The 15228-nt window shown below is 38.9% G+C and overlaps 1 protein-coding gene and 1 long non-coding RNA gene across 2 annotated transcripts in view; one reads left to right on the top strand and one right to left on the bottom strand.

Moving 5' to 3' along the window:
• sema6bb (sema domain, transmembrane domain (TM), and cytoplasmic domain, (semaphorin) 6Bb) overlaps positions 1–10524 on the top strand; it is a 113809-nt gene extending 103285 nt beyond the window's left edge. The window contains exons 6-10 of the mRNA XM_081606460.1: positions 3659–3757; positions 5718–5808; positions 8418–8537; positions 9087–9175; positions 9953–10524. Coding sequence (XP_081462586.1) covers positions 3659–3757; positions 5718–5808; positions 8418–8537; positions 9087–9175; positions 9953–10207 — 654 coding nt within the window. The 3' untranslated portion in view covers positions 10208–10524. The remainder of the gene's footprint in view (positions 1–3658; positions 3758–5717; positions 5809–8417; positions 8538–9086; positions 9176–9952) is intronic.
• Positions 10525–13170: 2646 nt separating this feature from the next.
• On the bottom strand, positions 13171–13555 carry LOC145551478 (uncharacterized). Its single transcript, XR_014087323.1, has 2 exons — positions 13498–13555; positions 13171–13427 (listed from the first exon to the last, which is right to left on the bottom strand). It is a non-coding gene; the product is annotated as an uncharacterized LOC145551478 (long non-coding RNA).
• Between the last annotated feature and the right edge of the window lie 1673 nt (positions 13556–15228).

Raw genomic sequence — 15228 nt, 5'->3', positions numbered from 1 at the left:
AATTAGTTCAGGGGATTTACAAACAGATTTAGGGTCAGAAAAGGGCAACTAATATTCCTGCAGACACCACACATTCTGGACACATTCTGTTTAAAACTCAACCTGCAGATAGAGCACTATTTGTAAAAAACACACAGGCAGTTTCTTCCCCCAGGCTGCCTGTCTGATGAACACAACAGATACCTTACAACTAGAGTGGTTAATTACCTTGTTTTGATAAAAAAAAAGACACACAAAAAAAAAAACATTTTGTACTCTCTCAACCTTCTGTTTTTCCTTTTTATTAAATAAAGTAGCTTGCATACTGCTTGTTTAATCATATTTATTTTATTCTATTTACCGTTTATGTATTTATACTTTATTTCTGCACACCAAGACATTTGATAACTGAAGTAAAATTTATCATTATTACAGGTTTACCAATTTGTATCAGTATTAAGTGTTTCTACACTAAGAATAAATCATACGGTAATTTCCCATCCCAACACTGAATGAAATACAGTGAAGATGTATATTTGAATTACATTATAAATGAACACATTAAATCTGTTTTATTTATTTAATTTATATATATATATATATATAATAAGAGTCAAAAACAATAGATCAAAAATGATAAGTGACTGTATTCTATGTTAAATATAAGTCTGAAATATTTATCCATAAAATTGTTTGAAATATCACTGTGACTAGCCAGACTGACCCCACCTGATTTAGTTATCAATTTAAATTATTAGAAACAACATAGAGATCAGTCTTCTGTTTTCTGCTCTCGTTTACTCCTTTTTGCTGCAGGTTGGCGTTTAGGACACAGGCAACACGGCTGCACAGAGAATGGGAAAAGGTTTGCAGTCGTTTGAGTCTTGGGAAACTTTACCAGCTTGTAGACGTGGCATTTTGTCAGGATTTTATACAAGCGAGTGTGCAAAACAAAAAACAAGAGGAATGCAGTGGGAGAAAAGGCAGACAACAGGACACACAGCCTCTGGATTTATATGTAATTATTTAAATCAGTGACTCACTGTTTGATCCTTTATAATTGGTTTGTGATTTTGTGTGGAGAGAGCATAATAAAGCTTTAATTCGGTGTGCAGAATTAGGCTTTGAATAAAGACTCCTTCTTGGAAGTGCAGAATCACTTCCTGGGATATTTGAATTTGGATAAATTGATGCTGCACATATGCAGCTCTGCATACATTTTGATGTTGGTACCAAAGTGGGAATGGCAATCAGAGCTCAATTGTTGATGCTACAAAGGCTCTAAGTGTTGTTTTTGTCCCGCAATCTTGAAATCGCTCATTTTATTTGTACAATCAGTACCAAATGAAGACATTTTGTGCGGTGGTCTGGGTCTTCTTGGTATTCACGCCCCTCTCTGAGATGTTGGCAGTTGGACTGGGTTGTTATCAGGAGTGCTCCATCTGACTTTGTCACTGCCGATCAAACCAAGCTGACAACCCAACAACAAACAGCATGCAAATGGTTCCCCAATGTGAGCTTACATCTGTGCTCTGATAAACATCGCCAGATGAGTAACAGGCACTGTGCAGAGCGCATGCCGCATGTATGCGAGTGGCATGCCCTCGGATAAGCTGGCACGGCCTCCACACAGTTTGTCACTTATTGCTGCGGCATTAGAAATAACAGCTCGAACTCGACACACCCCAAACACCCCAAGCGCCAGAGCCCTGCATCCTCGAAGATGAAAACACTTCCTTCTTTCCTGTGTCTGTTTTTCCGGTGAAAAACGAGAACCCTGCAGGGAGTGAAGTGGGAACGCGGAGGGGTGAAGGGGAGGGGGCAGGGTGGAGCATCTGGAATAACATTCACTCGTCTCCCATATCACTGCTTTCTCTCTGATCCCCGTCTCACGCACACACTCACGCACTCACACACTCACACTTTGCTTTGACATATCAGCTATCACCTCCTCTGCAGCCTCTGCTTCAGCCCCGCTGCTCTTTCAGATGACATCAGTGCAGGTGTTGGTCTTGAAGTAGACCCCATTTGGTGTTTGTGTACCCGGGTGTGTGTGTGTGTGTGTTTCACTTCTGGTGCCATGCTGGCTGGGACACTTGCCATTTGAGGAAGGGGATTTGCTGGTTGTTGACTACCATTGATGTGCTATGTATCACCACCCACTTACAGGTGGCTTGCTCGTCTTTGCAAATGCAAGCTGCTGTCGCAGATTTTTGACATTTATATCTTAAAAAGTTTCAACTGAAATTTCTTCCCAAGTGCTTTAAAAAGATTTCCTCAGATGATCTTTTTTTGCAAAAGTTTTTGTGCTCGTTAACGTTTTTCACATTTTGCCGTGCTACATCCGCAAACTCAATGTGTTTTATTTGACAAAGTGGAGAATATTCGTGAAGTAGAAGGAACATTGAAAATCACATTTCTTTTGCAAATACAAATCTTTTCATTTAGTCCCATTTTACTTTGTTAAAAGCCTTATTTAACCAATCACCTCCATAAGAAGATTCAGAGAACTTGACTGGGCTAAAAGATGGTTGAACTTTTATTCACATATTAACACCGCTAAATAAAATCTAGTCCAAAAACTGACCCCAGATGGCACTTAATTAGTGAAGCAATAAAACTAAATTCAAACTAAATTGAATCACCCTGAACCATCTATAGCATGGTAAAACGGGCAACACACGGTGGTCACTGCATTGTGCTGTGTGGGTCATTTTTTTGCAACAGGGACAGGGAAGCTCCATATTTGATGGTAGGACTGATAAAGCTAAACACAGAATGATTATGAAAACCCGCTGTAAGACTTAAATGTGGAAAAATGTAAACTATTTCTGTAGATTTTTTTAAAATTGAAAACCAGGTGACATTTTTCCTTTCACTTCACAGTAATCTACTACTTCTTTTTAGTGTATCACTAGAATTCCTAATAAAAAAACTCTGATATTTGCAATTGTAAAGTCACAAAATGTGAACATGTTCCAGGGGTATGAATACTCGCGGAAGGAACTACACAAATACAAATACAACACAACATTCGCGTTGTTGAATTTGATACCAGCATGCCTAAAAGTACGAGTTTGTCTGTGTTAACATTTATCGAGGGAGCAGACTGAAAAGGGATTAACTTTCATTGTGCCTATATTCATTGGCTGCTTGTTGCAGTGGAGGGAAGCAGCTTCTTATCTGGCGCCTTACAAACAGCACGACGACTCGTTCTGAAGAACAAACATGGAACGAGGATACTGCGACGACACAACTTGATTGAGTCGCCCAGCTGGCTTTGAGTAGAGTGTGATTCCCCGTGTTGAAATTAGCCTTAAGTCTGTTGCTCGTTAAAAAAAAAAAAAAAAAAATCCTTAGGCTGGTTTAGATTATAGTCTGTCAATCAAAAACAGCTGTCTACGTGCACATGTGTGTAGCAGGTAGGCACTTAAAGTCTCTGCAGGCTTCTTTTGGAGTGTATCAATATGATTGACAGCGTTAATGGTGTAATAATCCCTCACATCAGGCAGCTAAAAAGCTTCAATTCACACAGAGTTTTTATTTTTTATTTTTGGATAATCAGTTTCTGTATTTATTTATTCATTTATTTTTCCCTGCACCACAATTTTGTTCTGTTTCTTAACTCCTGCTACACATTAAACTCTCCCTTCTTTCTCTGTCTTTTTCCTTCCTGCAGGATGAATGTCGCAACTTTATCAAGGTACTGCTCAGCAGACAGGGGGGCCTCTTTTTGTGTGGCACCAACGCCTTCAACCCGCTCTGTGCCAACTACACTGTAAGCAACCGCGTCGCATCCACCAGCTCTGCTGTAACTTTGTCAGACGTTTTTTGTGGGCCAGCCAATAACTCAGTTATTCGGAGAATTGCTTTAACATAATTGATAAATAGCTTAACTATGAGAGCTTGCTTCAGCAGTGCAATTAGTACGTCTGGTCAGGTGAAAGCTTACGGCTTGATTTGGGTTGTTTGTTTGGCACTTGAGGAGGTGTTGACTTCCTCCCAAGTAGCTATTTATCCTTTCTGTCTGGCAGTTTTAGTTCCTTGTTTTTCAGGGGAACAACACTTGTTATTTCTTGGTGGTTAAACTTTCAGGCCTGCCCGTTAAAGAGTCAAAGGCAGAAAATCAGGGAGAACAAGAGGAGGGTGAAGAAAGTGGCCTAGAGGAAGGCTGGAGACAGGACTTGTTTACTTGATTGGATTTTTATTTTTTGTTTTGCTCGTGGTAAAAGAAAAAGAAAAACAAATTCCAAATGAAGTTACTTGCAAAAGTATTCAGCCTGTTTAATCTGTTCACAATTTGTCATTTTCCAACCACAAACTCTGATGTATTTCATTTGAATTTTTTCTTTCCAGCTTACCATCAATTTTAATGCAGGCTCCTACATTAAAAAAAGCATACTTTATTATTTATATGTCTTTTGCAGGCAACTGGTTGTGCTACGTTTTATTTAGGGTTTGAGAGTAAAGTAATTTCAAATCCACATCACACTTTTTAGATTTTGGTTTTAAAAAATGTAAATTATTTTCCCCCTGCTTCATAGCTATGCACTCATTTTGTTTGCCTACAACGTAGAGAACTAATAAAACACATCAAGGTTTTGTGGTTGTAACATAGCGAAATGCAAAAAAAAAAACGTTCAAGCAGTATGAAGACATTTGCAAAGATCTCTAAAGAAGTAAACATATAAAAGCTCAAAGTTTAAAGCAACAAGTCAAATGCAGTGATTCAGCTAATTATCTCACATTTTCCGAGTGTTACGCAAACAGTTTGTCCCTAAAAAACAATTGTCAGAATCCGAAGGTTCCACCCTTCAAGTTTTTCAGCTCACCCCCTCCACACGTCTCGTTTCACTTTCCCAAGCGATCCCTGTCTCACTCAATTACGGCGACAACCCGAGACTCGCTGAAGGGGGGGAAAAAATACACATAAATATTAATAATAGGCTCAGCTGATTTCGCATCATTCTGCAGAGGTTTTGAGGGAATATACGCAGCCTAGTAGTCAGAGCTAGAAAAACCGTGTCGGAAAAAAAATCTTCCATCAAAGATTTTTTTTTTGTATCAGTGTTATTTTCATTCTCTCACATTTCAGACTTGGTACAACATTGGAACATAGAAACAAACCTGGCCCATTATCTGTCAGCCACTAATGACGCCCTACAACACCTGTCTCCGCCTGATAGGCTGCCTGCTTCTCAGGGGACTAGTTAGCAATGCAAGCTGCTCTTTTATTTATAGCTCTGTTTTAATGAAATGACATTTATAAATGATTTTGCTCTCGACGGTGGATGGAAGGCACTCAAAGTTGTGCTTTTTGTTTTTTTCTCTCCAGAAACGGTTGAAATAGGTGCTTGTTGGCTACTTTTTTAAATATACATGTGCTGTAATTGACACAGAAGCAGAGATTTCACCGTATAGATGCAGAACGGTATAATAATGGGATGAAAACTTGTGTGAATTATTAACTAGACTTTATGCGGGTGCCTGTATGTGTGTATGTGTGTGGGGGTGTGCGTGTGTGTGTGCGTGCGTGTGTGTGTTGGTCTCTTATTTATGTATGAGAATGTGATTCTCTTGTTGCCTAATTGCCACCACTGAGTCATTAGTTTGCGCTCTCCATAACACTGTCTAATTGCCATTCTCTTGTGGCTTGTTTTCATGATGCTGCCATGGATGCATTTATATTGTTTGGAGTGCCATGATTGAAACCTGTTTGTGTTTGCGTGATTTTTAAGGGCGACACTCTGGAGATGATAGGTGACCCAGTCAATGGGATGGCGAGGTGCCCTTATGACCCCAAACACGCCAACGTTGCTCTGTTTGCTGGTAAGATGCTCCCTCCAAGCTCCATGCACCTCTTCTGCGTTTTGTATGCTGCTGTCAGACAGGGATGAAAGACTGAGGAATGACCCGCTTCCTCCATGAAACTTAATGCATGACACTTCAATATGCCCGTACTGGTTGAGCTTCAATTAGTTTTCCTCTGCAGTTTTCCTGTTTACGTCACTTCACTGATAATGTGATCATCAGCTCTGTGAAAACAAACTGCAGAGAGCCATTACGGAACAGTCATCATGTTTTTTTATTTTTTTTATTTTATTGCAGTAATATTTTAGTCTTGTCAGCTGTCATGTCTACGATAACAAAAATTTTTGCTTTATTGTGTCTCATTATAATGGCCTGAATTAGTTTAGGTTGCCATCGTTTGTCTCTGCAGATAGTTAAGTGGATGATGCTCTCAGATTCAAACAGTGTTAAAAACGAAGTCGTCAGCTTTCAGCATTTTTCAGCTTGATTACAGATTTCTACTTATACCTCACTTCTGTGGCGATAAAGTACCGCTATGAAAATGTTTCTACAGAATGAATGTATGTTATGTATAAAAACCTTAGCAACTACCTCAAAGTGCGTAGACAAAAATATCAGTATTTCTGAAATACCGATTATGTAATAAGTAAAACAAGATGTGTGTGCCGTTTAGACTATTACACATATTTAAAATGAATGGGTGAATTTCCCATTCAGTGTTCATTTAAACACCAACAGATGACCCAACAGATGAAGAAGTAAAAAAATATATATTCAATTAAAACCTAATTTTAGAAGTATACAGTTGCCAAACATTGTCCGGAGTTGCGGTGTCCAAATAATTAACTTTTAGAGTAATCTGTCCAAATAATATTGTTTCAGATCTCCTAGTCTTTGTCTGTTTTCTCTCTGCTAATCAGTCTGACCTTCATGCTTTTCTTTGAGAGCAACAGTTTTCTCTTCTATGAAAGTTAAACCTGAAGAGTCTTTTTTTTTAGACTGTACAATTGTGCACTTTTAAACAGCCTTAGAAGTAGACGCCATGATAATATGTAGAAGACTTGCTTGCAACATATTACCATATTGTATGCAGGGCTTGTATCTTGCAGTCTGCTTTCATAGTGAACTTGCTTCTCCACTTGTAAACTCTAATACATACAGTGAAATGTCTGATTTTAAATTATTTTTAAATCTTTATGCCACTACAGTCTTCTCTCTGACACCTAAAACAGCTCTTTCGATCTCCCTGATGTTCATTCTCACTTTATCAGTTCAGCAGATTAGCTTATCATGTGCACCTGAGGTGATTTAAACCATTTGAAGAGATAAGAAATATGTGGGTGTCCTATTGTAAAAGATCTTCTCTCCAGTGTTGTTTAAAAATGTTTTTCCTATAGAATGGTCTACCAAAAAGGTTTGGTTTTTGAATCCCAAGTTTTAAAACAAGTCACATATGTGATATTTATGGTTTATTTAGTGTCTTAAAACTCAAATCTGGCCCATGCGTAACCATAAATGCCAATAAGGTCTTAAAAGTCGGTGTTTGTTTTTTTGTTTTCTCCATATGAAACTGTTGAGGGTTTTTAAAGGGGAATCACTTGGAAGGCAGAAATGTGAAGAATTCATATCTGAAGAAAAGATTGTGAGAAGAGAAAAATCTCTGAGGTTCCTTTTGATGAAATCAGTGTCGAGATAGATGAAGTTGGGTCTGACTAAAACACCCGAGTTCTCTAAATTTTACCCCTTATTTATTTTATGCTGTTCCAGTTCTGGTAATCTTGTTCCTGACTTTTTTTTTCCATTTACTAAAAAGAGCAGTCAGCCACCTGATGTTTCAGCTTGGACATATATTTCCTTATGTAAGGAAATTTGGTTTTGTGAGCCAAAGTGTGTTATTTTTGTGTGCTTATTTGTCCTAATCTCACATTAGAAAACACAGACATGTGACCAAAACAAACAAAAAAAAATAAAAATTGGTAGATGGGTACAAAATGGTTTGCAGTAATGAATTAAAAATAGGAAGCAATGAAATGGCTCCAAATTGCTGTGTTGACCAAATTGACCAAAAGATGATTTTAACACAAGCCACAGCATTTTTGCAAAAAATAAAAAGAGCAGTCCCTAATATTTCCAGCATAGAAATGAAATTGGAAAATGTGCACAGCGTCCTTGGAATCGAGCCTCTCCAACTCATCAGTTCAAGGACAGATCAGTCTTGAAGGTGTTGCAGGAAGTGGCAGAGGGGATATTTCACCAGAATGGTTCCACTGAATAGTGCAACATTTATATAACTTGGAAAAAGTGTGCATGAAAATATCACATCAAAATAAAATGAAAACTGTCTCAAGAAGTACATAATGGGAATTCTACTATAGGCCCGATAGACTTGAATCACAAGATTGTCCAAAAATAAGTTAAATATTCCAATGAGAATAATAACAAAACAACCAAAGATCTCAAAGGATCAAGATGTGGCAGGAGGAAATAAATAAAACAAAAAAACAAAGCTGACAGAAGTATTTTCAGGGCGACCAGGGGTCTGTCAATTTTTTGCATTTCTCTGTTTACAGTTGCTTTTTTTTATTCTGTTCAGCTCACCAGTATCTGTGTGTGTTTGTGTGTTTCAGAGGGGAATCTGTTTACAGCTACGGTGACAGACTTCCTGGCCATTGACGCGGTGATTTATCGCAGCCTTGGGGACAGCCCCGCTCTCCGCACCATCAAGCACGACTCCAAGTGGTTCAGAGGTACCAACAGGCGCTGGTGTGAATGCGCGCGCTCGTCGAGATGCGCTCGTACGTTTGTGCTCTTAAGCGAGTCGCTCCCCCCGCCGCGGTGTGTTCCTGTGTTCAGAATCCACGTCCTCTGCTCCTGCTGCTCGTCAGAGCTGGATAGGTTTGAGTTGAACGTCCACGTTACTCAGGAAGCCGGATGGATGCGTCGGCAGCTGAGGTTTGACTCGGCAGACTGATTGCGGGATGCAAAATCCCTCCGCATCAAGTTCGATGTTACCGTTAGCACGTGTCACAGAAAGTCCTGGCTGAGTTATTACCCGAGTCGGCATGAAAGTCGCGTCTCAGAAAAAATGCCAGCGAGACATAATTCACTTATTATTTGCTGTGAAATCCCCTTTCAGCATGTAATGAAATTAGGCCTGGCTGGTGCCTCTGTGCCCCTGCCCTCATGTTAACTCCGGCGTTGTGGGAATTAACGCTGCATTCACAAACGGAGATGTTTTTGGGTGCGTAATTTCTCACGAGCCATCTATGCGTTCTTTCTTCCACACAATAACACAGAGCCCTATTTTGTGAGCGCCGTGGAGTGGGGACCTCACATCTACTTCTTCTTCAGAGAGATAGCCATGGAGTTCAACTACTTGGAAAAGGTATGAAAGGACATCAGATGAAAATGTATTTCCTCTTTTGTGTCTGAATTTTTCATGCAGAGGAGGGAGCCGTCTTTTCATCGCACACTTTAAAAGGGACGTCTGCGGATTATATGAATGCATTGTTTAGAATACAAACATGAAAGGTGAAGCTGAACCAGCAGTATTGTTTACATTGGAGCGTTGACACTTTTACTCACTGCCACAATGACCTTTTATTATTTTCACTTGTTTGCGTGCGTATCTGATCTAACAAATCACAGAGCGCGATTCTGTTACCCCTGACAAAGATGTTGATTGTTTTAGTCTTAATGCCATTTCCAGTGCTGATAACACATCTTTATTAAAAAGTAATTTCTTTTTTTAAGGCGCATTTGAAAAGCTTGTGAAGTGCCAAATCTAATAAATGAGCAATTCACATTCTGGGGGAAGTGTTTGCAGAAGGTTTCTGGCTTTGACGTGTTTACAGAGAGCAGAGTAAATGGATGCTCAAACGCCGACGGAATTGGGTGTTCAAAGAACCAATTTTGGGGATTCGCTGACATTTTCATGAATAATTGATGCCGATTTTAGTGTTATTAAACAATGATCTGTCAAAACAGGGATATCGCATTGCAAATGGCACGCAAACGACTTATCACGTCGGAGCCGAAGAGCTTTCGAATGTCTCCTTTTGGAGATAAAAATGCAAACATCCCCAGCTTATCGTCAGTTTCGAGGGTTTTGTCTATGTTATGAAGTCCCATCACAAAGCCAGCCGTGGCCTGACGTTCACAGGTGGTGGTGTCGCGCGTCGCTCGCGTGTGCAAACGCGACCAGGGCGGCTCGCAGCGCGTCCTGGAGAAGCAGTGGACGTCGTTCCTCAAGGCCCGGCTCAACTGCTCCATTCCCGGAGATTCCCACTTCTATTTCAACCTGCTGCACTCCACCAGCCCCGTCATCAGGATGCACGGCAGGGACATCATCCTGGGTGTGTTCTCCACACCAGCAAACAGGTACGACACATACATATATCCCCCACCCCTCTCATAGATTCAGAAAAGATAACATAATTTAACCATTTAAGAAGAACTTTAACTTTAATGAGTGTAAGAGTGAGGCTTTTACCCATTTCAGTTACCTTGACAGCGTGCTGCATCTCATCTTGTTCATATTTTTTTTAACTCAGCATTCTTCCAAACTTTATGGAACATATCCTTGCTGATTCAGTAAAAAAATACTATTTGTTTATTTTAGATTTGTTTTTTATATTTTGCCTTCTGACACAGGTGGATATAACTTAAACCATTTCCATTAATATATGACTCTCCGTGTTGTGAATTTAGCATTAAAGTGAATATATTTCTGCCCCTACCAACTTCAGCATCACTTGCTATGTACTGTAATGTTTTGTTGCACACGAGGCGCTGTTTCCATTTTAATGGATATGGAAACGAACAATAGAAGAAAACTTGTTCAGGGCTCCACTGAATAATTTTCATCATGTTATCCCTTGACAGGAGACCCTTCTGTGGCGAGCCATGTTCGACACATTTTATTTCCATTTTTTAGTCATTCCTTTTCTTTCTGGTGAGAAAGAAGGCGTTACTTCCACTTCTTGGACTGTCACGCAGACGTAATGCAGATTTATGTCTGACAGACACGATTTCAAAAACGGCTAATTGCTTGTGGACATTGTTTGCACCAAACTTAGCACGGGGTAAGTGCATTTTATTTAAACATCTAACTATGGGGATTGGAACTGCTCCCTATTTTAGGAAGCTTTGTGTTTTACCAGCATCTTGAAGAAAGTTCCACATCGGGCTAATGAATGGGGGAAAAATCCGAAGAGTGAATATACCGTGTTATCTAACCTAGACTTTGTTAGAGCTTTGCTTACTTGGAGATGGATATAATTAGTGACTGAAATCACAGAAAATGGGTAAGGAAAACAGCTTCGATATTCAAGAACAGCTGGATCCACATGAATAAAAACCCATTTTAGCCTCCTTCAAACAGAGACCTAGGCAGACCCCCCCCTGTGTGTAGCCGCATTCACATGGCGCACCTTGAAATTTCATTGAACCGCTGCTGTTTGTTCGTTCATCTCTGAAGCTAAAAACAGCGAGTCTTCCCACGGACCCCGACGGAGTTCCAGAAAAATCTCAGTGGCGATTTCAAGGTGCAGAGGTCAAGATGGGAAGCGAGCGTGGTGGAGGGTCAGGGTCGCAACACAGAGACTGAGGGGATTTTAAGGCTCAAATACAAATCAAGCACTAAACCAGAGGAACTGTTCAGCGGAGGAAACGAGGGAATGTGAGACGATATTATTTATGTACACCCCATGATAAGCTATTTATGATCTAAATATAGAGCTATGCTTTAATTACAGCAACATTAATGCACACAGAGGAATTCATTTCTGCTTATTCTTTGATGTTTCCAATACTTATTTTTTCCTTTCCTCTTTCACACAGAGTAATCTCCTTGCCTCGCATTTTTTAGTATATCTACACAAATCACTTTATATGCCGTCGTTCTAAACCTCGTGTGGTCCCTGTTAAAAAAAAATGTAGAAACTTTTTGTTTCCTTGCGGAAAAAATATTGTTTGCCACTAGATACTGAGCTGAATGAGGATTGTAATGGAGTTTTTCCAAAAGCTTCCAGAGCTCAGTGCAAGAGATCTGCAGCACAGAGCAAAGTGGTATGTTTGGATCACCATAACAACCATGGGACTCTTAACATGCCAGCTGGTGTTTGGGAATGGTGTGAGAAAAAGCCTTTTCTGTACTTGGATCACAAAAGTAAGCATGTGGAGTTCAAGCACTTCATGAACTCCATCTGGAGGCGTGTGCATCAGTCAGCTGAAACCAAAAGCGATCTTTACCGCCTTGCTAGGTACGACTTCGAAACTAAAATTTGGGTCTAACTGTGTGGAAATTAAGGGGATTTTTGTGAACCATCAAGTGTTGAGTCTTTGAAGTTTGAAGTTTGTTTTTTTTTTTGTCAGTGCCTCTATTCTCCTCAGTGTCTACAATAGAATGGAGACAATGAGACAAAATTCGTAGTGTTATGATGTAGCATAACAAGATACGTTACTTTTTGGGGATGTCAACATCTTGTTTATTTATTTTATTAAATATAAAAACATCAAATAACATTCTAGCGACAAATTTAGAAGTGATGCAATAAAGCCGGATCACTCATACCATAAGAAACTCCCTAAATTTCACTAATTCAAATAAAATAAAATGACTTTTAGAGTTAAGGTTGCTGGAAAACCTACCAAGCTTTTTTTTTTTTTATCCCAGCATATTAATGTATGCATTTTTTTTTTTTTTTTGGAATATAAGCAAAAGAACATCTTCAGATACATAATTTAATAGTAAATCTTTTGCATCTTTGCTACTGACATTAGAAGAAGAAAGAAAAAAAAATGGTGTGAACGAAAAGGAAGATGAGAAGTACGATAAGTCCAAGGACAGGGAAGTCTGTAATGGACACCACGTGTGCCTCCCACTCCCTGAGACCTAAAAGTGTTTCATCAGCTGCATCTTATCTGCGTGTTTGGAAGAATGCGCGGCGGGAGAGTGGGCCGCTGCCTGCAGAGTCAGATGGATGCCTCACATATGCAGACTCGTACACAAATAAGCACATTTTCTGAAAACAATTAAAACGGTTCCCTGATAAAAGCTTTAACTTCTCTGCACAAAGGATGGGAGGACCACCTGAACACACGCACACACACGCACACACACACGCACACACACACACGCACACACACGCACACACCTATACTGGTTTTGGTGTACTAGCAGGACACTTTTTTCAAACCAGTTTTTTGCAACACTAAACGGACACCCCTTTCCACTTATGCTAGAAAGACGTAGTAAGTTGTCAAAAATCTTGTTAGTGCTACACAACATAGATCTCACTTAAAAATTTAGATACACACTTCAGAACTCAAAATACAAGAATGTGACCCAATGCTGTATTAAAAGGACAAACGATAATGAGGTGCTTGGCTCCGCCCATGACACCAACAGTAATTGTCAGGGCCAATTTTATTTATCAGGACCATGGCATACACATACAAAAAACATAAAATTTATGTGCATTAAGAAGTCCAAAAATGGAAATATGGACAATAACTAGTCCATATTTCTGTGGAGTGCATTTGTCATCCCATGAGATGTCTGAATCATCTACGGAATCAGGAGCATACTCCTCTTCTGATGATATCGCTTCACTTGAACTTTGTTCTGGACAGACCTGTTGATTAAAAACATATTTTGTATACATTGAAAGCGTTTCAGCAAGAATATTTCTACTAAAAGCTTACCAGTGATGTCCTCCTTTTATTTACAATAACACATTTTGTGCGGGGACTGGTTGCAAACTAGACAGAGAAAAGTAAGAATTGACAAAGGGAGGTAGTATAAGTATTTAAAAAGTCAGTGCTGCACTATGACTCAATTTCAACATACAGCACAACTAGACATGGAAGATCATATTCAAAAGATGAACCCAATTCCCATCCTCAAAAAAATTACCTTTACATCACACACCACTCCATTTCAGAGGTGAAAACAGTCCTTCACATAAAACATTTTTCTAAACTTGACATTTCATCATGAATGATATCATGATCTCACACACAGTTAACCACTGTTAACCGAAAAAAGTGTAATCTTAAAATAAGAATTTGATCCTGACACTTGTGTAGGTATCAAAACCATTGAATTGTTATGATTAATTGTTTTGAATCGTAATAATCATGTGTTTGAACAGTACTTAGTATTCTCATGACTATTTTAGAAAATAAAAAGGTCATTGAGATAAAACTTATGTCAGGTGAGTTGCCAGAAAATAATTTGCATGCATCCAACTCAGCAGCCTGACAAGGCATCTCTATGGAGAGCTAAAATGAAGGGATAAAAACTGAATGATTGTTTCTAAAAATAAAACAATGTTCACCTAATGTATGAACCTATCCAGTTTATTACAGAGGATCCATGTGTCTGTGCTCATCTGAACTTAACTTTCATTCTTTTCTACATGTAATTTCAAAACTCAGTCCTCCAAATTTCTGCACCTTACATTTTGAGTATTACACAGGACCCGTGTGTATGTCCACTCCTAAATGTGACTTTCATTCTTCTGTACTTGTAGTTTCAATACTCAGTCCTCACTATTCCTGCACCTTATATTTGAGTATTACACAGGATCTGTGTGTATGTGCGTTTCTAAATGTAATTTTCATTCTTTTCTACCTGTAATTTCAAAATTCAGGTTTCCAAATTTCTGCAACTTACATGATGAGTATTACACAAGACCAGTGTGTATGTGCACTCCTAAATGTGACTTTAATTTTTCTGTACTTGTAATTTCAATACTCAGTCCTCACTATTCCTGCACCTTATATTTTGAGTATTACACAGGACCTGTGTGTATGTGCGTTTCTAAATGTAATTTTCATTCTTTTCTACCTGTAATTTCAAAATTCAGCTTTCCAAATTTCTGCAACTTACATGATGAGTATTACACAAGACCAGTGTGTATGTGCACTCCTAAATGTGACTTTAATTTTTCTGTACTTGTAATTTCAATACTCAGTCCTGACTATTCCTGCACCTTATATTTTGAGTATTACACAGGACCTGTGTGTATGTGCATTTCTAAATGTAATTTTTATTCTTTTCAACCTGTAATTTCAAAATTCAGGTTTCCAAATTTCAGCAACTTACATGATGAGTATTACACAAGACCAGTGTGTATGTGCACTCCTAAATGTGACTTTAATTTTTCTGTACTTGTAATTTTAATACTCAGTCCTCACTATTCCTGCACCTTATATTTTGAGTATTACACAGGACCTGTGTGTATGTGCGTTTCTAAATGTAATTTTCATTCTTTTCTACCTGTAATTTCAAAATTCAGCTTTCCAAATTTCTGCAACTTACATGATGAGTATTACACAAGACCAGTGTGTATGTGCACTCCTAAATGTGACTTTAATTTTTCTGTACTTGTAATTTCAATACTCAGTCCTCCCTATTCCTGCACCTCACAT

Source organism: Poecilia reticulata, chromosome 4, assembly GCF_904066995.2.
Source record: "Poecilia reticulata chromosome 4, P_reticulata-male-v2, whole genome shotgun sequence".
In the NCBI taxonomy this organism is placed as follows: Eukaryota; Metazoa; Chordata; class Actinopteri; order Cyprinodontiformes; family Poeciliidae; genus Poecilia; species Poecilia reticulata.
Note: the sequence above shows the minus strand (reverse complement) of the source record. Positions and strands in the feature narration are given on the sequence as shown.